The sequence below is a fragment of the Schistocerca piceifrons genome, chromosome 3 (assembly GCF_021461385.2).
Source record: "Schistocerca piceifrons isolate TAMUIC-IGC-003096 chromosome 3, iqSchPice1.1, whole genome shotgun sequence".
Classification (NCBI taxonomy): domain Eukaryota; kingdom Metazoa; phylum Arthropoda; class Insecta; order Orthoptera; family Acrididae; genus Schistocerca; species Schistocerca piceifrons.
Window position 1 is genome coordinate 427,166,544 of NC_060140.1, and position 24,919 is coordinate 427,191,462.

Here is a 24,919-nt window from a genome sequence, read left to right on the forward strand (position 1 = left end):
CTCCATATATCACAGTGGCAACAAGTCTGATTCTCACATGTATGACTCATTGATGGTGTGGATTCTCAGTACAGAGGCTGCTCATGATTTACCCACTCCAGCGACTGCTCAAGGTTTGCTGGCTGCAGCACCAGCTCCTGGCCTCACTCATCACTGAGCCACTGTCCTCTTTGATGGCGAGCCTAATGCTACCGTGTTGTATTGTGATTCATCCAGACAATGCAGCCATAGCCGGTCCTCTTTCCCAGGGTGACACTGCACGGACAGAACATGGATGATGATGCTGTGTCTTCATATGTCTTTCAGTGTTTCCTGGCGTGTCTTCATTCATTTTTGCGGGAGCTGGACTTCATTATTCTTAGTGTTCATATGTTTATCAAACAAATACATTTTCTCTTGTGTGTTCATTCATCTTGATAGAGCAGCATATTCATGCTACGGTGTTGTGACAGGCTGTACCTAGATCTTCTGGATTCTGAATCTCTGTTCACTTGTGTGGTTGGCTTTATTTTGGTAAACGGGCATCTGAATTAGTGTTCCAATTTTCTTAGTAGTTGCAAGTTCTTGGCAATGTTCTCTTTTCAGCATAGTTCAGGAACTCCATTCATGTGTAGTTCCAATGTGTATTCTCTTCCTTGACATTGATGGTCTGCATGATTTTCAGTGGTTCCTTGGTGTATTTCTCAGATTTCTGTGTATGTTCAAGTTCCAGTTCATTGCAAGATATTGTCATGCAAGACTGAATGTTTTCTGCTTACCATTCTGTTCAATCACCAGAGCCATTGGTGCATCATACCCTTCCATTCTTGAGCCAGGCAAATCCGGATCTGCTGCAGAGTAATGCTCTGCTCACGCAGGTTCTACAATCCTTCCCACTGAGTTCCAGGACCAGCGTTCAGATGGTGCGTCCAGGAGTTTAGTGTGTGTCAAGCTAGGCCACATTCCACCAAGTTTGTTTGCAATGTTGTCACATTGTGAGGCGCTCCGTTTAGATTTCAGAGTTCTGTGACAGAAGTCCCTCTGGTATCAGCCTAACCCTTGCACACAACAGCATTGGATGCTTATTCTCATTTCGGTAGCCGAGTGGTAGCTGGTCTCCTGTTCCCAGCAGCCCTGTTGATGCCGACACCTTTTCTCCTGTCAGCCCTGCCGCACATGGCCATCCAGTCACTGCCAGCCCTACCAAGCATCTCCCTCCAGTCACTGCCCGCCCAGCCACGGCTGTCCCTCCAGTCACTGCCGGTCCAGCCGCGGCATGGCCCTCCAGTCACTGCCGGTCCAGCCGCGGCATGGCCCTCCAGTCACTGCCGGTCCAGCCGCGGCATGGCCCTCCAGTCACTGCCGGTCCAGCCGCGGCATGGCCCTCCAGTCACTGCCGGTCCAGCCGCGGCATGGCCCTCCAGTCACTGCCGGCCCTGCCGCGGCATGGCCCTCCTGTCACTGCCGGCCCTGCTGCGGCTAACCCTCACAAAATCATTCCCAGCCCTCGCTGCAGCCTTCGCATCACCTCTCACCTCTTCCATACTCATTGCCAGCCTTGTCATGGCCAGTCATCTTGATGCCATTGCCACCATTACCACCTTTGCAGCTATCCTGGTGTTGGCTGGCCATTTTCACTGGCACCATTGATCCCATTATTTGTTCTTCCAGGCCTTGGGTTGGGGTTCCTTGGATACTCTGCCACCATCTCTACTTACACCTGACCTACCTGTTGCTGCTTGCAGTGGCCAGTTGACATTCCCCTATGTGGACCCAGTGTGCTTCTTTTGTCTGGATAACTTCCCCCGAATTGTCCTGTTGTTTTGTTCCAGTCTGCTCTCGTGGCTGCTTGGTGTGTAGTGTAATGTGATGTGTTAGTGTTAATCCTGGTATTGAGAGAACTTATTTGAGGTTCACACATACAAAATATGAAGTGAAAGACTGTTTCTTTTGTTTAATGTACTTTAGGAAATGTATTATGAAAAGTTTTTTCTAACTGTGAGGGCGTGCTAGACATTCTGTGACCATAGTGCTTCTTCTTGGAGGGAAAATCTTTTCATAATCTTATGCAACGATTATGACTTACTCTAGTTTGGAGACTTAATAAGTAGGGATATGTTTATTGTTTAGCAGCAATTTGTACTGATGGTGGCCACCGTTACAGCCTGCTTCATTTACAGTCAATTTTTCAGTACATAGTTTCAGATTAATGTTCTCAATTTAAAGAAATGTAACATTTCATGAAAATATAACAGGAAAAGCATTTTTACCTTCCAGAAGTTACTGATTTGAGTGTGTATATTGAATATTGCCATAGGATGTTCAGACATTAATTTCTTGATGTTTCCTGACAAGTCTGCAGGCTTTATGACCTGTTTTTATTTTGTGAAAATCCATGTTGCTGGTTGGGGCATCCGTGAGTCACTTTACTGTACTTGCACTACAACAGGCTCCAAAGATTCTGTGTGAGAGAGTAAATACAGTATCCAGTTACAGGTGGCTAACCAGTGAGATCTTCACAGACCAGTACAGTGACTTCTGGAAATTCTCTAAAATTTTATGAGCTGAGCTCTTGGCATTACTGCTTACTTACATAAATCAGAACTAAATAATGGAAGAACTAAGAGAGATTCTTTGATGAATTTTGCACAGCGTGCAAACCATACTTACGGGTGTATAAAACTCTAGAGTTTTCCAAATCTATTAAAAACTATGGTAAAAATTGAGATAATTAACTAAAAAATTTGAATTTTTCTAAACATGAAGTTTAAAATGTAACAGCTCATTCATTTTTTCATAAATTAAATAAATTCTAGAGTTTCATACACCTGTAAATATGGTTTGTAAGTTGTGCAAAATTCATTGAAGAATCTCTCTTACTTATGAAGAAAAGTGTACCTATAACAACAAATGCAGCCAATAGTAAGTGAAAAAATGATGAAATTTCACATGTAAAAAAATTTTATTTTGTTATGTGTTTGAGCTTCCACTGCTGTGAGTGGGAATCCTGAATCCTTCCTGGTCATGCTGAGTAAGTTTTATGAATTTATTTGTAAAAGTATAGACAGTGGAAGTTAAAATATCCTGTGGTGCCTCTCCTGCTCCAAGTTGGCCTATTTGATGTTCTACCCCCCTTGAGGGGGGCAAGACTGTAGTATATGCAGGGGTGGCATCCTGCGTATTTGGCCGTCATATTCACGGATGTTCTTTGTAGGTCAGGTATGGTCCCTGCCTTACCTTAGGAGGTTGTTTGTCAACAAAAGATTCGGTTAGCTGTTTACCGCCAAGCTTGCTGTAGCCGCCACTGCATCTGGAGATGCAACCCGCACTGACAGCCCCCTCTCACTCCTGCACCGGAATTGTCAGTCGCAGACGTCCATCAGTCACTCCCAAAGATGGGACCTGCATCTTGACAGCCCAAGAGCTCATTGGCTTTATCAAGTAGGGAGAGGAATTGGTGCCACTAGCTTTTGACAATGTTGACTGGAATACTCTCTTTCAAATTCTAAAGGTGGCAGGGGTAAAATACAGGGAGCGAAAGGCTATTTACAATTTGTACAGAAAACAGATGGCAGTTATAAGAGTCGAGGGACATGAAAAGGAAGCAGTGGTTGGGAAGGGAGTAAGACAGGGTTGTAGCCTCTCCCCGATGTTGTTCAATCTGTATATTGAGCAAGCAGTAAAGGAAACAAAAGAAAAATTCGGAGTAGGTATTAAAATTCATGGAGAAGAAATAAAAACTTTGAGGTTCGCCGATGACATTGTAATTCTGTCAGAGACACCAAAGGACGAGACACCAAAGGACTTGGAAGAGCAGTTGAATGGAATGGACAGTGTCTTGAAAGGAGGATATAAGATGAACATCAACAAAAGCAAAACAAGGATAATGGAATGTAGTCTAATTAAGTCGGGTGATGCTGAGGGAATTAGATTAGGAAATGAGGCACTTAAAGTAGTAAAGGAGTTTTGCTATTTGGGGAGCAAAATAACTGATGATGGTCGAAGTAGAGAGGATATAAAATGTAGGCTGGCAATGGCAAGGAAAGCGTTTCTGAAGAAGAGAAATTTGTTAACATCCAGTATTGATTTAAGTGTCAGGAAGTCATTTCTGAAAGTATTCGTATGGAGTGTAGCCATGTATGGAAGTGAAACATGGACGATAAATAGTTTGGACAAGAAGAGAATAGAAGCTTTCGAAATGTGGTGCTACAGAAGAATGCTGAAGATTAGATGGGTAGATCACATAACTAATGATGAAGTATTGAATAGGATTGGGGAGAAGAGAAGTTTGTGGCACAACTTGACCAGAAGAAGGGATCGGTTGGTAGGACATGTTCTGAGGCATCAAGGGATCACCAATTTAGTATTGGAGGGCAGCGTGGAGGGTAAAAATCGTAGAGGGAGACCAAGAGATGAATACACTAAGCAGATTCAGAAGGATGTAGGTTGCAGTAGGTACTGGGAGATGAAAAAGCTTGCACAGGATAGAGTAGCATGGAGAGCTGCATCAAACCAGTCTCAGGACTGAAGACCACAACAACAACAACAACATGCAAGGATATGAAGAACAGGACCAGCTATCACTATCTAGAAAAAATGGTGTCACCTAAACGCAACTACAAGTAACAGCAAGCGTTCCATAGTATTTGTGATTTGTTAGAAACGTGTGTAACAAGCACACTAAGGAGACCTGCACAGGACTTGCAGATGACAAGTGATGAACAATTTATGCCATGTAACATGTAAAATATGCCTCTGTCTTAAAAGGTTATTGAAACTTCGTGTTGAAAATCAGTTATTTGGAAATAAAAAAGCGTGAAAACATCAATGAAATCTTTATTATACATTTAAAAAGGAATAAAAATGTATATTTTAAATAATAGTCTTATGTAATGTGTTTTAGCTTTGGTTCAGATAGACCTGATGTGAATGTTTGCTTATCGAAATATCTTGTGCCTACTTCAGGTTTGAAATACATGTACGATTTTGTGCTCGATTGCTGATTATAGAGGTCCAGTTTATCAATTTATCTCAAGAGAACAACTTCAAATTAAATTATCAGACAGAAGGATTTATACGGGTCATTAATAAAACTGAGTGCGTGCTAGAAAGTGAAGTAATGCTACCAAATTTTTTATGTGAGAACTCATAAGGCTTTTTTAAATAAAACAAACATTATTAACATTCTACACCTTTATTCTACATGTCAAGATACTTTATTTCTCAACGTTATCACTCTAGTGTCAAAACACATTTCTGCTAATGAGAGACCAGTTGGTTGATACTGTCACTGTACAATGTTTGATTTTTTGACCGAGTCACAGCTTCTCTTCTACTTGTGCTGCTTCATCGCTATCAAACTAAAGTCTTCAAAGATGTTCTTTAAGTTTTGGAAACAGGTAAAATCAGATCGGACTGTATGGAGGATGATCGATAACAGTGAACCCAAGGTGTCAGATTGTTACAGGTGTCGCAGCACTTGTATGAGGTCTGGCATTGTCATGCTGAAGAAGAGGGTGATCCATATATGGACAGACTCTTTGAATTCAAAACTCAATTACAGCACACTGTTCCTCGTGTATTAACGTAATTATGTTATACACTGCCTTGTCACATGCTACAATTTGGACCTGTCTAGTGGCTGGCTGTAAGTATGTAGACATGAAGAATAAAGATGTAAGATGTTAATAACGTTTGATTTATTTAAAAAGCTTTAAGAGTTTTCTAATAAAAAATTTTGAGACATTACTTTTTAGAATGTCCTCATGTGACCACTAGCTTTGCTATCAGTAACATAGTTCTTCTGCCATCCTTTGCTTGTGCTGTGTTAAAAAGTTCTGTTATTGAAAACTTTGTTTGTATGTAAATGTTCACACATGTCTATAAGAACTATATGTGCTCAGGTAGTGGAGATGGTAAAAAGTACTAAAAACTTAAACTACTTTGATTGTTACAGGCTTATTACATCACTTCCTGAACATACACAGCGACTGCTTGTTCTTCTTTTTGGAACATTTCGTGTCATTGCAACTAATGCAGAGCGTGCTCACACTGGCATGACGTCAGAAGCACTTGGCGTTTCTGTTGCCCCTAGCTTCTTTCAAAGTTGTGTTAGTGATGGAAAAACAGCAAAAATGGAAGATGTTATGAGGTTCAAGGTGTGTAACTATTAACGTGTAACTTCCTTCAATTCTTTGTAGGGTTTGTTAAAAAAAAAAAAAATCCAAGTCAGCCATCAGTAGCTTTATTGGTAGCACAGCACCTATATGACATGCTTAATTTTCAACAGTCATGTAACATTATTGCCATTGCATATGTAAATATGGCATGTTGTGTGGATATGTTGTTCATTTATTCCCCTTACATAGGTCACATTCTGCCATGATTTACAGCCCATACAAAAGTTGCTAAAAGTGTATATAAATGTTGTCAGTCGTAGGGAAAAAGTAAGTTAATCAATAGCTGGAATAATTTTGTGGTTTCTGAAATAGAACGGAATACAAAGTTTCAGATAGGAAACAGAAAATATGAAATAAACAGGAAAGAAACAGATCACCTCTCATGTAAAGAATAATTATAAAACCATTTCAAAAACAAAATGTATCCCTTATTGTTAACAAACCCAAACCTGAGCCTTATAATAACTCAGTTCCAGCATAATTTTTGACTTCGCCGATGATAGCTCATCGCAAAGTGAATGAGACAGATTTGTGTCAGGAGTATTGAGTAACATGATCCTGATAGCTTCCAAAAGAAACAAAAAGGCTGCTGATAGATTCAATATAGTACAGAGAAAATCAGTGGAAGGCATTTCTGGAGATTAAAGATTACTGTAGATAAAGGTTACATTACAGTGTGTACAAATATGTACTCAAAAAGTGGCTGGTGAATATTGGTTTTTGGACTTGAACAAATGTCTTCCTGTTTATAGTTTTCCCATGATTGGCGTGTTCAAATTTCTACAAAGCATGTAGTCTTGTATTATAGTGACAGCTCATGCAATTCTTAGTTTCCTCTTATTAGACAACTGTCTCCGTACATATATGCTAAATGATGACCATAGTGGTATTCTTCCCATGGTATTGTGCCCTCCTGTAATTGTTTCCAGCATACAAAGAAAGAAAAGGTAGGTTGTGCTCTTCCTTTTTATTTTGAAGTCCCTTCAATACAAATTGTTTTTACTAGATGAACGACTTTCAGACTTATTCATTGTTTTGTTTGAGAAATATATTTCTTTGCTTTCTATTCTGTCACAGTAGCAATTCCTTCCTAGACTGTCCTTACAACTGTCAATGTGACTCGTATTCTCTGTTTTCTTTTTCTGGTTTCACAATGCAAGAACAGTTCCTACAGGGGAATATTGCAATTTATAATCCTAACATTATGTTTTGTTCAATAGCACAACTTTTATAGGTCATGTACAGGGCTATTACAAATGATTGAAGCAATTTCATAAATTCACTGTAGCTCCATTCATTGACATATGGTCACGACACACTACAGATACGTAGAAAAACTCATAAAGTTTTGTTCGGCTGAAGCCGCACTTCAGGTTTCTGCCGCCAGAGCGCTCGAGAGCGCAGTGAGACAAAATGGCGACAGGAGACGAGAAAGCGTATGTCGTGCTTGAAATGCACTCACATCAGTCAGTCATAACAGTGCAACGACACTTCAGGACGAAGTTCAACAAAGATCCACCAACTGCTAACTCCATTCGGCGATGGTATGCGCAGTTTAAAGCTTCTGGATGCCTCTGTAAGGGGAAATCAACGGGTCGGCCTGCAGTGAGCGAAGAAATGGTTGAATGCGTGCGGGCAAGTTTCATGCGTAGCCCGCGGAAGTCGACGAATAAAGCAAGCAGGGAGCTAAACGTACCACAGCCGACGGTTTGGAAAATCTTACCGAAAAGGCTAAAGCAGAAGCCTTACCGTTTCGAACTCATTGATGGGGACATGCTGCACCGAGTGTGGGAGGAACTTGATTATCAGCTTGATGTCTGCCGAATCACTAAAGGGGCACATATCGAACATTTGTGAATGCCTAAAAAAACTTTTTGAGTTTTTGTATGTGTGTGCAAAGCATTGTGAAAATATCTCAAATAATAAAGTTATTGTAGAGCTGTGAAATCGCTTCAATCATTTGTAATAACCCTGTATTAATTTAAGGACAGTAAATTTGAGATTACATTTAATAACAATTTTTTAAGTGAACAGCATTGAGAAAATATAACAACAAAAACAATCAATTTTTGACAAAATAAATTAATTGGGGGTACCTCACTCCCCGGGGCGGCCTCATATGACTGAATTAACTCTCCCTCTTCTACCTCCAACCTCCCTTCCGAAATTGCCACCCTCCTAGGAACTAACTTTTTCTCTCTCTCTCTCTCTCTCTCTCTCTCTCTCTCTCTCTCTCTCTCTCTCTCTTCCTACTGCCAGGCTCCCTCCCTTTCTACTTCCCTGCCTATGAGCTTATTCCTAACTCCCTGTCTATGTGCCTTCCTCCTATCTCCATCTCTATGCACTTTCTTCCTGTCTCTGTCAGGTAATGGCACTCTTCAACTTTTGAACGAGTTCTTCCTCTGTCTTTTACTCTTTCCATCCTTTCCTTTCCCCATTCCCCTCTCTCCCTCCTGAAGTCTGATCGGTGAATTATTGCCCTCGTTGGACACTGAAGTGACAGCACGCAGTGGGACTATTCAGTCAATTAACATGCCAGGAGAAAACAAAGAATCACAGATAATATCATGTCAAGCTACTTCAAAAACAAAGTTCCCGTGCCACTAACTGCTTGCCTCACCAATCATCTCCCTTCCACTATCCCAGTTCTCTCTCTCTCTCTCTCTCTCTCTCTCTCTCTCTCTCTCTCTCTCTCACACACACACACACACACACACACACACACACATACACACACAGTTACTTTTATGTATGTGCCACCCACCAAACAGCTGTAGGCAGTTGGTTCCTTTTCCTCATGTATGTTTATTGTTTCTATACTGGAATTGCTGTTATTTCAAAACTGTTAAACAATTTTCTACCACTTGATTAATTGACATTGCAGTAGCTTAATTTCAAGGAAAAATAAGGTAAATTAACCTAATTAGATCACTAAAATGAAGTTAGTATAAAATATTATAAATAATTGCTTGCAGTACTGATGATAATTAACTGCTTGTGAAGTACTCACTAGATATTCTTCTTGAGAGGGGTATAATGCTAAATGCAACTTGGAATATTAAAGTATCTTTCATATTTCTTTTACAGTTATTAAGAATGTAATGTGAAAGAAGTGGCAAAAATATATTTTGTTTCTTTTATATTGGCTATTAAAATTTTAACTTTAAGTTTTGAGAGAGGAGACTAGTAAATAATGATTATTTACATTGCAATGTATCTTACTGTTGGGATAAGTGAAGTGAGCTTAGTAACAAAGTTTTGGCTTTTAGTCTTTAGCTATATATACTTTTGAATTAATCTTTTCCATTTGCTACATATTACTATTGGTTCTTGAAGAAACATGCACTGTGTTCCCTGCTGATTGCAGGAACATATCAAGTATTATTTCTTTACATTGCGACTCTGTGAATGGGAAAAGTAGAGAAATCTTTGTCATTTCACCTTAGGGTGTAAGCAGCAAGTGATATGTATTGTGTATAAAACTTAATCTCATAAACCATGAGAGTGGATAAAGGTAGGCTTTAGAAGAAACTTGTTACACATTTAGTAAACCTCTTTTCTTTATTTCTGACGTATGCTTGTGGCATTGTGTTGGTCCAGTGTGAGTGAGCAAAAGAAATATTTTTATTTAAACTACTCTTATTTTCTCCCCGCAAGTATCCCTCATGTTAATTAGCAATGTTCAGTTAATCTTTGACTTCAAAACTGTCCAATGTTTCTGCGGTTTGTTATGTGTACAGTGTACTTCTCCCAAAAGGTTTCCATTTCTTGCTGTGAAGAAAGAAACTCTTGTGAAATTTTGCACAATACTGCTTGTGTTACACATATTTCACTGCTCCCTCTTCCATCCCTGGTGAAACTCATAAGTTCCAACTAGTTACCATATGAAAATTGTCAGTAGGTGCACTGTTAAATGTAGAAAGGTTAGAGGTTCCAAAACTATGATGACCAGCAGTTATTTTATAGTAAACAAGGAAAGAGTATTGAAAAATGCATGATAATCGTATAAAGACTGGACAGGAAGTATCAGTGGAACACTATGGACAAAATTAAGATATTGAGGAAGTTAGTATAAAGCTCTTGAGTTTTAATAGCATATTCAGAAATTTTCATGGAAATAAACTTACGAAGACAAGGAATGAAACTAAGCATATTCAGTGGACTACAGTTATTATCTAAAGTTTGAAACATTTAAGAACAACGAAAACCCAGCCAAAAACAAATTCAGGGAAAATGAATAAGAAAACCTAAAGTGTAAATGAAACACAACAGTTGTAATGTGTGTTTAAAGGTAAGTGAAGGGGATAATTGTGAGCACAGTGGTTTAATGTGGAGGATATCAACTAACTATTGCCACAAACTTTGTTGCAAAGGGGTTTTAGCTGGCGTACTGTGTGTCGCCAATTTAAACCAGACCACCTGTAATTATTTGTTATTTAGAATCTATAATTTCTGGAAGGTGATTGAAATATCTTATGTTTGTAATGTTTGTGTAGTCTGGAAAATGCAATGTTTGTATAAATAGCAACATCCTGGTATATTCAGTGTTTGTATAAATAGCTGCACTATCCATCCAGGAGATCAGTTTTGGTCTGACTGTACATTGATGTTGGTAATAAATGTGTTTTCAGTACTAAGTGCTGAAATTCAGTGACAATCCTGCATGCGCACATGCGCCCACCCACACACACACACACACACACACACACACACACACACACACACACACACACACACACACACATTGCAGAGAAAATACCAATACCAAAACAACACCATCATCATCAGGTGGACTGAGATATTTTTAAATTTAGGAATTTACATGTGATACACATGTGTCATCTAATCAGCAGACAGTGATAATGCTAAGAAGTTTTCACGATGTTTTTCACTGGTGAAGAAATACCATTATTTACAGCACTGAAAGTTATGTACATTTCTACAGGTATATGAAAGTGGAAATCATTGTGTATCTGCATTAATACACTTTCTATATGCATTAATACACTTTCTATATGCTGCTGTAGCACACCACGTGTGTTTGGCACAGTCGTACTCTTCAGTCTGAAGATGGTTATGCAGCTCTGCACATCAGTCTGTCATGTGCCAGCCTCCTCAACTCTGAATAACTACAGCAACCTACATCCATTTCAACCTGTGCACTTTATTCATACCTTGGTCCTGCCTCTACAATTTACCCCCCCTCCCCCCTCCAAAACTTCCCTCCTATACCAAATTTGAAATTCCTGAATCCCTCAGGATGTGTCCTATCACCCGATCCCTTCTTTTAGTCAAGGCTATAAATTTCTTTTCTCACCAGTTCGACTCATTACCTCCTCATTAGTTATCCAATCTAGTGAGCAAATCTTCAGCATTCTTCTTAAGTCCATTTCAAAACCTTCTGTCTGCTTGTTGACTGAACTGCTTTTCGTCCACAGTTCGCTACCACACAAGGCTACACTCCAGACTGTTGGGTTCTGAAAATACTTCCAAACAGTTAAATTTATATTACGCATTAACAAATTTTTCTTTTTCAGAACTGTTTTCCTTTCTATGTCCTCTCTGATTGAGCCAGCCTCGGGTATCTTGCTGCTCAAATAGCAGAACTGATTTACTGCTTCATGTCTCTTTTCCTAATCTAATTCCCTCAGCATCACTTGATTTAATCCAGCTGTATTCCACTACCCTTGTTGTACTTTCGTTGATGCTCATCTCATAATATATTTTTCAAGATACTATCCATCCCATTCAACTTCTCTTTCAAGTCATTAGCTGTCTCTGATAGAATTACAATATCATAGGCTAACCTCAGAGGTTTTATTTCTTCTCATTGAACTTTAATTCCTTCTTCAGATTTTTCTTTGCCCTTGTGAGGCAAACTGCTGAGCTTCTTGATTGAGAAGTAGTGGCTCTGGTCTTGTAAACTGACATACAGATGGGAGAGTGGTGTGCTGAACACATACCCCTCCATATCTGCATCCAGTGACGCCTGTGGCTGGGGAAGACATGGTGGCCGGTTGGTACCATTGAGCCTTCCTATCCAGACAGAGTTTAGTTTATACTTTATTGCTACCGTGATGTACCACTTGAATAAAGTTGGAGATGGACTGCAACCACTGCTCACCCTTCACATCCTTCAACTTTTATAACTCCAGTCTGATATCTGTGCAAACTGTATGTAAACTTTCACTTCCTGAATTTTATCCCTGCTGTGTTCAGAATTTCATGACTCTATTCTAGTCAACATTGTTAAGAGTTTTATATTCCTTCCTCCTATCCCTTCTTTGCTCAGTACTGCTTTATCATCAGAGCTCTTGATATAAGTACAGTTGCTTCCCTTTCCTCCAAATCTCTGTTTAATCTTTGTGTAGGTGTTCCTGCTAGTTATATGTACTTCCGCTGCCTATCCCAACCACATTTTTCCCTTTGCTTCAGAGATATGAACTTCATCAGTATGGGTATAAAATTCTCACAAGAGGAGGACACCTCTAAACCAGTTCTTGGAATTTCCATTTCCCTTAAACACATTGTCACTCCTGGAGGACCAGTCACCAAGGGCAAGAGGGCAACATGAGTAGCGGACAAGGACACTGGCATATATAATGCTTCCTAGGCACATTAGCATCCACCGAGAGGATGTTCTCTCCACCAGCTACCATTTGGAATTAGTATGGGTAGAGGCAGTTTACCCTCAGCACAAATGTAAGAAAGAGTTGGTGCCTGGGATTGCTACTGACAGCTGGAGAGCCCATTGTAGGTCCACTGGCTAGTCACCACCTGCTTCAAGCTGGGAATCCACCAGACAATTGGGTACTGGCCCAGCTTGGTGCTGATCATTCTGTCCGGGTGTAAAGAACACTACCTTTACTAGAGGCCTTTTGTTGGCACGTGTTCAAACAAAAAAAAGTAGTATACACCTACCTCTCAACGTTTTGGAGTGTGGTATAGCCAGATTATGAAGAAGGCTTCCCAGACACCTTTGGGAACTTGGAAGATCTGTGCAAACCAGCTATCATTGACTTGGAATTAGCTGGGCTTAATATTACTATTACAGCCTTGTAGGAAATAAAGCTAACAGATGAGGGTTCAACTCATGAGAATAATTACAACATTTTTATGAAATGAAAAAGATGATGTCTGTCCTAAAAAAGACGGAATTGGCTTTGCCGTTTGCAACAATCTATTGCGCACCACTGAATGCTCCACTGGGATCTCGGAAAGCTTTATGACTTTGCTTTTGTCAGTTAGCAGCAGACCAATGACACTGATAGCTTTATACACATCAAGACTGACTTCGGCTGTGGACTTAAAGGATCAGTTTTACAAATATCTCAGTGAATTGGTGCAGGGAGTGCATGCTGGGAATAGTCTATTTATTCTAGATGACTCCAGTGCCCATATCAGACATGATTCTGTGTTTGATCAGACTGCCTAGGCATACATGAAGTGGGCAAGATGAATGAGATTGATTTACAGCTGCATGAATTTTATGCCAAGTGCCAACTGTACATCTCTAACATGCTTGAAGACTGGATGCACCACTCCAAACACATGCTTCAATTAGCTCTTATTTTAACTAAGAGGAAAGACCTCACCCATTTTTGCCATTTGTGCTCTTTCCACAGTATCAGTTGTGACACAGTTCATATGCTAGTAGTGACAAAAGTGTGCTTTGTCCCTCAAAAAATTGCCCTACTGAAACATCTAGCAGAACCAAGATCAGTCTTTACAACAACTGAAGAATCTGTGACTTGGCAAATATTTTGGGATAATCCAGAAGGAAGCGTAAATGCACCCATTGCTGAAGACTGGCAGAAGATCAAGGCACTTCTTACTGTTATGGTCACCACTACATTTTTTTTTTCCATGGAGGCCTAATCCTAGGATTTTTTCCCCAAAAATAATGCTATCTTGAAACCCCTCTGTGATTCTAAGCCTCAGACAACCGTCAGCTTGTACTCAAATTTCTGCAGTGCTTGCCATCGGAATCTAAGCAAAGCCATCAGAGCATCATCTGTAACTACGCTGACATGTACTGGGATAAACTTTACATATGTTTAAGGGAGTGTGCCAGTACTAGGAACGTCAGTGGAGTGTATTTAGGTATTAAAAAAGTTATTGGGCCCAACCCCTAAGGAGACTGCCCCACTTGAGGAGACTGATACAACAGTCATCACAGATTGGAATCAACAATTGCAACAGTGATTGGAACATTACGCAGCCTCTACTCACTGCTGGTCAACAATATAGGAATTTTCCCAGTTGCTATCTCTCTACACTGGACACTGTGATTACTAAGGAATAGCTTCAGAGAGCTGTTGAGTTAAATGGGAGAAATTTCCTGCTAAAGACATTATCCCCACAAATGTGCCAAATTGGCACCACCTCTCCCAGTGCTCTACAATCTTCTATTACTGCAGGTAAATACATATGTGGTGATTGCAATTGCTACTGCCAAATTTCATTACTGAGTATTATCAGAAAAGTGTTTGCCTGTGTGATGCTGGACAGACTGGGGAAGTTTGCTGAGAATGTGTACCCTGAGTCTTAAGGTGGGTTTTGACTTATACGATCTATTATTCATCTGATCTTCACACTCAGACAAATTCAGGAAAAATAAACAGAAGACATCAATGTTCATTGCTTTCATCCATCTAAATAAGGCATTTGAGACATATGGTATGGAGAGACTGTATACTTTACTAGTGAAGGTAGGGTAGCGTCTAAGAGTCCTGAAGGCGATATCTTTCCACAGTGATACAGAGGGCACTGTGATATTTGGAGGAAACACATCGTATACTTGTGTTGTGCAAAGCGGATTTCATCAAGGCTGTGTACTAGTCACTGTTTTGTGTGGGATATTCCTCTCATTACTTCTCAAAGTTGCTTCAGGAAAACCTGGGCATCTATCTACTTATCAGGGCTGAAGTTTACATCTCACTACTCAGATCCAAGGCATATTGTGCGGACTTACTTGTGAGAAACATTGTATTTGTTGCCCATGCAGCATCCATAACACATACTCAAGACAATCTACAGTGGCTTAATGGACAAATTTGCTGCTGTATGCAAGCTTTTTCTCTCTATCCATGAATGAAAAGAAGACTGTGTTCTTGGCACAAGTACATCTGGATAAGCCTGCGATAAGAATTAATGGCTCCTTTATGAATGTAATCAATAAATTCTGCTACCTTAACCCACTAGTGTCAGAAGATCTCTCTCTGGACAACAAAATATAAACATGAGTACAGGTAAAGCAGTGAATACTTTTGGGAAGCTCCACACAAGAGTATGGGACAACAAACAAGGTAACTACAAAAAATACTCGTCTGTCAAGTATCTGTTCTGAGCACCCTTTTCTATGGTGCTGAGACCTGGTCATCATGTTTAAACAAGAATGTAAGCTCAACACCTTTGATCTGCAGAGATTAAGAAATATTCTAGGCATAACAAGGAGGGACCATGTGACAAATGAGATGGCCCTGAACACTGTGAAGCTACTGAGTATCACCACCACTCTCAAAGAAGGTTACTGTGGTGTCTAGAACACTTGCCTCATATGGATCACTCCCATCTCCCCTGTCACACACTACTATGTGAGGTAGTATGTGTCAAGAGACTGCCTGGAAGATCTGCATTGTGCTGTAAGTGTTGCATCAGGGATGATAGGAACATAATTAATATTAACTGAGTCTGATGGGAGGAGCTCACAGAGGACTGCAGCAGATGGAAGAAACTTGTTAAGGATGACAACAAGTTCCACAAAGTCACTTGGCTCAGCAAATTAGCTGTGAGGCTCAGCAAATTAGCTGTGAAATGAGCATTTAGACAAGGGCCTGTGACAGACCCCTCCTCAGGGGTGGTATGCACTTGCCCCACCTCTCAGATTGATCCCTTGAGTCACCAATAAAAGTGTATGCATGATTCTACCTGAATCTTAATTTAGGAAGTATAGGCCATTGACTGACAGCCTTTCATTTGTCCTCTACCATTGGAATGCAAAGATGTATCGCAAAACATTCTAAATATTTGTGAGTCTTCAAAGGTACTGAGGTACATTAATGCTATGTGTACATACATAATAGTATATCTTTTGAGAGTAATTATTTTAATTTTAAAGCAGAATGCAACTATGATGAAAATTAGTAATATAGTTCTACAGATTTTGGTAGGTTTATGTTATTAATCATATCTTAAGATAATTACAAATATTAATTCTCTAAGAATTACAAATAGACTTGTGCTACATGTACACAAATGTTGACACTGTTTACTGATAGCATATTAGTCTGAGTAATTTGTGAAGTAGTTAACTGAATTAGATTAACTTTTTTGTCCAAATTGCTAGTTGTGTATGAATTAGATAAAAATTACTGAGTGATTCACCTGATACTGATGACATGACCAATGAAATGCATAGTCATGTTTAAAATAAGAATAAATACAGCGGTAAATCTATATTTATATTATTAAAAATGTAAGTAGCAGATGGTATAGTGCAAATGAGGTAGACTTTGTAGCTAAAAGCCTCTGAACTCCCATTGCAATTAATTCCAGTGATGCAAGCCATAGAACTAATAACAAATAAGACACCTCTTTGCTGTTATTAAGAGTTTAATGTTTTGGAAAAGGTTTTCGCTATTTTATGAAGTGTCAAAGATGGAATTATTTTGATTCATGTTGATGATGATGATGATGATGACAGCCACAAAAGACTTCGCAGCCATGACAGTTAATTGACTGTTGAACATATTAGCCTGACATGCAACAGACACCACACAACAGACACTCTGGTACTGATAGCTAAAAAATGCCCAGCAGTGTACTTCTAACTGTGCTTGCACATTTCTCTACACTTCCCCTATGTGCTGAGTAGTAGACTGTCAAAATTTGTATTGTTACCCTAGTTTATTTGTGTTGTTACCCTAGTTTACCCCCCATGAACCATGGACCTTGCCGTTGGTGGGGAGGCTTGCATGCCTCAGCGATACAGATAGCTGTACCGTAGGTACAACCACAACGGAGGGGTATCTGTTGAGAGGCCAGGCAAACTTGTGGTTCCTGAAGAGGGGCAGCAGCCTTTTCAGTAGTTGCAAGGGCAACAGTCTGGATGATTGACTGATATGGCCTTGTAACAATAACCAAAATGGCCTTGCTGTTCTGGTACTGCGAACGGCTGAAAGCAAGGGGAAACTACGGCCGTAATTTTTCCCGAGGGCATGCAGCTTTACTGTATGGTTAAATGATGATGGCGTCCTCTTGGGTAAAATAGTCCCCCATTCGGATCTCCGGCCGGGGACTACTCAAGAGGATGTCGTTATCAGGAGAAAGAAAACTGGCGTTCTATGGATCGGAGCGTGGAATGTCAGATCCCTTAATCGGGCAGGTAGGTTAGAAAATTTAAAAAGGGAAATGGATAGGTTAAAGTTAGATATAGTGGGAATTAGTGAAGTTCGGTGGCAGGAGGAACAAGACTTCTGGTCAGGTGACTACAGGGTTATAAACACCAAATCAAATAGGGGTAATGCAGGAGTAGGTTTAATAATGAATAGGAAAATAGGAATGCGGGTAAGCTACTACAAACAGCATAGTGAACGCATTATTGTGGCCAAGATAGATACGAAGCCCACACCTACTACAGTAGTACAAGTTTATATGCCAACTAGCTCTGCAGATGACGAAGAAATTGAAGAAATGTATGATGAAATAAAAGAAATTATTCAGTTTGTGAAGGGAGACGAAAATTTAATAGTCATGGGTGACTGGAATTCGAGTGTAGGAAAAGGGAGAGAAGGAAACATAGTAGGTGAATATGGATTGGGGGACAGAAATGAAAGAGGAAGCCGCCTGGTAGAATTTTGCACAGAGCACAACATAATCATAACTAACACTTGGTTTAAGAATCATGAAAGAAGGTTGTATACATGGAAGAACCCTGGAGATACTAAAAGGTATCAGATAGATTATATAATGGTAAGACAGAGATTTAGGAACCAGGTTTTAAATTGTAAGACATTTCCAGGGGCAGATGTGGACTCTGACCACAATCTATTGGTTATGACCTGTAGATTAAAACTGAAGAAACTGCAAAAAGGTGGGAATTTAAGGAGGTGGGACCTGGATAAACTGAAAGAACCAGAAGTTGTACAGAGTTTCAGGGAGAGCATAAAGGAACAATTGACAGGAATGGGGGAAAGAAATACAGTCGAAGAAGAATGGGTAGCTTTGAGGGATGAAGTAGTGAAGGCAGCAGAGGATCAAGTAGGTAAAAAGACGAGGGCTAGTAGAAATCCTTGGGTAACAGAAGAAATATTGAATTTAATTGATGAAAGGAGAAAATATAAAAATGCAGTAAGTGAAACAGGCAAAAAGGAATACAAACATCTCAAAAATGAGATCGACAGGAAGTGCAAAATGGCTAAGCAGGGATGGCTAGAGGACAAATGTAAGGATGTAGAGGCCTATCTCACTAGGGGTAAGATAGATACCGCCTACAGGAAAATTAAAGAGACCTTTGGAGATAAGAGAACGACTTGTATGAATATCAAGAGCTCAGATGGAAACCCAGTTCTAAGCAAAGAAGGGAAAGCAGAAAGGTGGAAGGAGTATATAGAGGGTCTATACAAGTGCGATGTACTTGAGGACAATATTATGGAAATGGAAGAGGATGTAGATGAAGATGAAATGGGAGATACGATACTGCGTGAAGAGTTTGACAGAGCACTGAAAGACCTGAGTCGAAACAAGGCCCCCGGAGTAGACAACATTCCATTGGAACTACTGATGGCCTTGGGAGAGCCAGTCTTGACAAAACTCTACCATCTAGTGAGCAAGATGTATGAAACAGGCGAAATACCCTCAGACTTCAAGAAGAATATAATAATTCCAATCCCAAAGAAAGCAGGTGTTGACAGATGTGAAAATTACCGAACAATCAGTTTAATAAGTCACAGCTGCAAAATACTAACACGAATTCTTTACACACGAATGGAAAAACTAGTAGAAGCCAACCTCGGGGAAGATCAGTTTGGATTCTGTAGAAATACTGGAACACGTGAGGCAATACTGACCTTACGACTTAGCTTAGAAGAAAGATTAAGGAAAGCAAACCTACATTTCTAGCATTTGTAGACTTAGAGAAAGCTTTTGACAATGTTGACTGGAATACTCTCTTTCAAATTCTAAAGGTGGCAGGGGTAAAATACAGGGAGCGAAAGGCTATTTACAATTTGTACAGAAACCAGATGGCAGTTGTAAGAGTCGAGGGACATGAAAGGGAAGCAGTTGTTGGGAAGGGAGTGAGACAGGGTTGTAGCCTGTCCCCGATGTTATTCAATCTGTATATTGAGCAAGCAGTAAAGGAAACAAAAGAAAAATTGGGAGTAGGTATTAAAATCCATGGAGAAGAAATAAAAACTTTGAGGTTCGCCGATGACATTGTAATTCTGTCAGAGACAGCAAAGGACTTTGAAGAGCAATTGAACGGAATGGATGGTGCCTTGAAGGGAGGATATAAGATGAACATCAACAAAAGCAAAACGAGGATAATGGAATGTAGTCTAATTAAGTCGGGTGATGTTGAGGGTATTAGATTAGGAAATGAGACGCTTAAAGTAGTAAAGGAGTTTTGCTGTTTGGGGAGCAAAATAACTGATGATGGTCAAATTAGATAAGATATAAAATGTAGACTGGCAATGGCAAGGAATGCGTTTCTGAAGAAGAGAAATTTGTTAACATCGAGTATAGATTTAAGTGTCAGGAAGTCATTTCTGAAAGTATTTGTATGGAGTGTAGCCATGTATGGAAGTGAAACATGGACGGTTAATAGTTTGGACAAGAAGAGAATAGAAGCTTTCGAAGTGTGGTGCTATAGAAGAATGCTAAAGATTAGATGGGTAGACCACATAACTAATGAGGAAGTATTGAATAGGATTGGGGAGAAGAGAAGTTTGTGGCACAACTTGACGAGAAGAAGGGATCGGTTGGTAGGACATGTTCTGAGGCATCAAGGGATCACCAATTTAGTATTAGAGGGCAGCGTGGAGGGTAAAAATCGTAGGGGGAGACCAAGAGATGAATACACTAAGCAGATTCATAAGGATGTAGGTTGCAGTAGGTACTGGGAGATGAAGAAGCTTGCACAGGATAGAGTAGCATGGAGAGCTGCATCAAACCAGTCTCGGGACTGAAGACCACAACAACCACCACCCTAGTTTACTCTAGTTCTTCCGAAATATATGTAATAGGATGTGGGTCCCTTTTTGATATTGCGTTCTTCAATCAGTTATTGCTTTGACAGTGGAGGAAAATAGACATGATTAATTCATATTGATAAGTATACGATGATCACTCCAGTGCAGTATAGTGATTGTTGGTAGCTTATGAGGTAAGTTACATTAACTTGTGACTGCCTGTAGACACGATGTTCCTGTGACAGAAATAAATGATGATTAGATGTGTGTGCTAGGTTTTACACTCTGCAGCCAAATCAGTGTTAATGAACAAAAACACTACAGAGATAAGATTTCTTTTGTGGTGTGGCATCAGAAAAAATTTGTCGGTTAATATTTGTAGATACCCTTTTTTATTTGTGTTTTCTTTATACCATTTTGATTCTTATCGATGTAATCTATACTTCATAAGATCTTGATTCATCTATGGTATCTTCTGCTGCACTTGGCATTGCTGATCTGTATTGGTTCACAGCGCTTTGTCACCCCATTGTTAAATACTTGACTGCAGTTGTTTTTCATGTGCGTATTTCCTTATGTAATTGCATTATTCATTTCTCCAAATATATTTTAATGTGTTCATTGTTGCAGAATATTATTTTAAATAAGTAAAGTAAAATCACATCTCATGCTTGAAGTTATATTGTCAGACATTATGTGTTGACATTAAAAAATAAAGTAGTTCGTATAAGTGCAGTGTATTGTTTTATTTTGCCCTTCATGCTTCAGTTAGGAACAGGAAGAGTCTCTGTTCCAAGACCTAAAAAGGAACTTTTAAATTTAACCATAATTTCCTCTTATTCTTGGCTTGTCCTCAGCCCTGTCTTAACTTTTTTTGCGTCTTTGATGTACACATAAAGGGCACTGATTTTACAATACAAAGCCTCTACAAGAATCAAAATATTTCTAAACCTCAGCCAACATTTGATCAAATCATGTTGTCACAGTTGTGAGACGTCTTTACCTTGCAGTTTAATGGATATGAATTGTGGGGATTGTCCCTTGAGATGTATGTTAAGTTTCATGAAACATTTTATATGATATAGCTGACTCCCACTTATGTTGCAATCCGCTTTTGACTGTATCAGGAATGGAACAAGAAAATGCTATGTTTTAACAAATTGTTTAAATGTCTTCAGTCCATATGCAAAACCACAAACCTTAGTCAACACTTGATATAGCTGTAACAGTCAGTAAGTTGTTCAGTGTGTGTGTGTGTGTGTGTGTGTGTGTGTGTGTGTGTGTGTGTGTGATCACATAAATGTACATTTAATCAGTCAGTCAGTTGCAGGTAAATTTTTTTTTATATTCGCCATTATTGTATGTTGCATGCACACTTGTGTGTGGAGGAGGGCGTATGCATGAGAATGAGAGAGAGAGAGAGAGAGAAAGGGGGGGGGGGGGAGAGATTAAGGATCAGGTCCCACCAGTGCACTCCTCCCCTCTCACCACCTCAGCAGGCCACACCCAGGTGTGATGGGCCTATGATTGGCAGCAGGAGGGAGGGAAAGAATTGCAGAAGACCATGCCCTGCAAAAGACAGTCAGTCATGAGGACTGCCTGAAGATGGAAACCAGTCATTTTGCTGAAATATCACATAGTTTGCACAATGTCACCCTGCTGAATACAGGAAAACATTTCAAAATGCTTTACTGACCGTACCATCAAAGCAAGATGCTTGATTAATCCTCACAACTGCACCTCCTTCAGCACCTCTATTCTACTTCCGAAGCTTTACAGATGTCCTTCAACATAAATTACAAGACTAGCAGTCCTGTAAGAAAGGATATTGTGCAGGTATGGGTAGATGCAGCATAGGGCTTGTGTCCAGAATGAATTTTTACTCTGCACTGGAGTGTGCACTGATTTGAAACTTCCTGGCATGACCCTGCAAGATGCACAGAAGACACCCTGTGAAGTTTGGAAAGTAAGGGAGAGAGGTACTGGTGGAAGCAGAACTGTGAGGATGGGTTACGAGGCATGCCTGGATAGCTCAGTCAGTAGAGCATTTGTCTGTGAAAAGCCAAGGTTCCAATTTTGAGTCCTACTCCCACACACAGCTGTAATCTGCTAAGAAGTTCATTCTCACTATAACAAAATTTTTCACTAACTGTGTGATGTTGTACAATACACTTATAAAGAAGTATTAATTTTTGAGAAGTCTGTTTTAACTGTGTTAAGTTTATCAAATTGTTCTTCAATAGAAGTGTGCGCATACTGTGCACAAACTGCAACTGCATAACATTATTCCATTATATTGTTCGATATAAGTTCCAGGCACTTAAGACATGCTATGTCCATATTAATAAAGTTTACTCAAGAGATGTGAATAAAGATAGATTATTGTTGATGATTACTGCTGGACAAGTTAACAGCCGGCCGATGTGGCCAAGCGGTTCTAGGAGCTTCAGTCTGGAACCGCGTGACCGCTATGGTCGCAGGTTCGAATCCTGCCTCGGGCATGGATGTGTGTGATGTCCTTAGGTTAGTTAGGTTTAAGTAGTTCTAAGTTCTAGGGGACTGATGACCTCAGATGTTAAGTCCCTTAGTGCTCAGAGCCATTTGAACCAAGTTAACAAACAATTTCTGTTACCATACCTATTTCCTTATGCATTCATAATTGCTGCACACTTCAGCATAATCACTCCACACTGGTGGAGTATGAAATTGAATTGAAATGGTTTATGGCCCAAAAAATTTTCTCTGATAAAAACTGTCGCAGATAGGCACAGCAGAAAAACTGTCACAGATAGAGCTTTTGGCCATTAGGGCCTTCATCAACAATACACGCACACACACACACACACACACACACACACACACACACACACACACACACACACGCACAACTGCAGTCTTACATCCCAAAAGTCCCACCGTCAGCCACAAAGGAGCATTCCCCTCATAACTCTGTGCCACTCAGGACTACTACTTCTTGGTTGGCTCTACAGTCCTTGAAGAACCTTGACCTCCTGTGTCACCTGCCTCCATTTTTCTCTGTCCATCACCTTCCTTCTCCAGTTTCTTATTCCCATTGCCTTTAGATCTTCTTCCATATCGTCCAACCACCTTTTCCTGGGTCTACCTCTTCTCCTTCTCCCGTCAGGTTTTCCCATGAAAACTTTCTTGAGACTCCAAGTTTCTGGCATTCTCTGTGCATGTCCTGCTCATCTTATTCTTCCCTGCTTAATTTTAACGGCAGTATCCATCTGTCCAAAAAGTGTTTGTAGTTCTACATTTGTCCTTGCTCTCCAGCCATCTTCCTCTCTCACTGCTCCAAAAATCCTTCTCAGTATCTTTCTTTCTCATCTCAATAATCGGTTCTCCTCCTTTAATGTCAATACCCAGCCTTCTGATCCATATATTACTATAGGTCTTAATACGGTCACGTATATTTTGATTTTTGTATTCCTGCTAACATTCCTGGAATAAAATACATTCTGCAAGGCAAAATAGCAACGATTTCCACTTGCTATTCTTTCTTGAATTTCTACTGCTACTTTATTGTCCTCTGTTACTACAGAACCTAAATATTTAAATATTTTCACTCTTTCACATTCTTTCCCATTCTTCACTATTGAATTCTTTTGTCCATTTATATTGGGCTCCCCCATCACCATATACTTTGTTTTGTCTATGTTTACTTCTATACCTACTTCTCTTGCTGCTTCCTCTACTGCATCATAGTTCCCCTTCAGTGCCCTTACATTCCTTGCCATTAATACCATGTCATCTGCATATGCTACCACTTGAACTTGCTGATTAAGTATTGTTCCTCCTGGTTTTATCGTCATTTGCCACATCACCTTTTCTAATACTAATTTAAATAGTATTGTAGAGGTCACATCTCCCTGTCGTAGCCCCCTCCGTACTTGGAATTCACCACATAGCTCTTGCTCTATTCTTACTTTACACACTGTTGCTTTCATTGTCATTTTTGTTAAATTTACCAGTTTTAGTGGGATTCTAAATTCTTTCATGATCTGTATAATTTTCTTCCTGTGTAGGCTGTTTTACTCTTGCCTAAAATCAATGTACAACTGATGTAGTTGCTTTTCATACTCGTAAAACTTCTCTAGCACTTGTCTTAATAAAAATATCTGATCCATCGTGGATCTGTTCCTCCTAAATCGAGCCTTATAGTCCCCCAATATCTCTTCTATCATCCCTTGAAGTCTGGAGGTTAAAATTTTACTAAATATCTTACATGTTACGTCCAAGAGAGTGATTCCATGATACTTGTTACATTCTGACTTGTTGCGATTTTGTATGTAATGGGCAGATAATTCCCTTGTTCCAATCCTTAGGCATTACCTACTTTATCCATATTTCCTTTATCAATTCATGGACTGCCTCCTCCATTTTCTTTCCCCCATATTTTAAAAATTTTGCCTTTAAGCCCTCTTCTTCTGCAGCTTTATTATTTGTTTAGTCTCTTGATAACATTCTTCACTTCCTCTAGCTCTGGTACTACTTCCTCTTCCCGATCCTCTACATCTAACTCTGATTCTAATCCTGAGTCCTGTTTCC

At 39.8% G+C, this 24,919-nt stretch overlaps 1 protein-coding gene across 4 annotated transcripts in view; it reads left to right on the forward strand.

The window, feature by feature from the left end:
• LOC124787830 (rho GTPase-activating protein 20) overlaps nt 1–24,919 on the forward strand; it is a 155,057-nt gene that overhangs the window by 23,892 nt on the left and 106,246 nt on the right. For all 4 annotated transcript variants that reach the window (XM_047254768.1, XM_047254766.1, XM_047254767.1 and 1 more), the window contains exon 5: nt 5,936–6,137. In XM_047254768.1, coding sequence (XP_047110724.1) covers nt 5,936–6,137 — 202 coding nt within the window. The remainder of the gene's footprint in view (nt 1–5,935; nt 6,138–24,919) is intronic.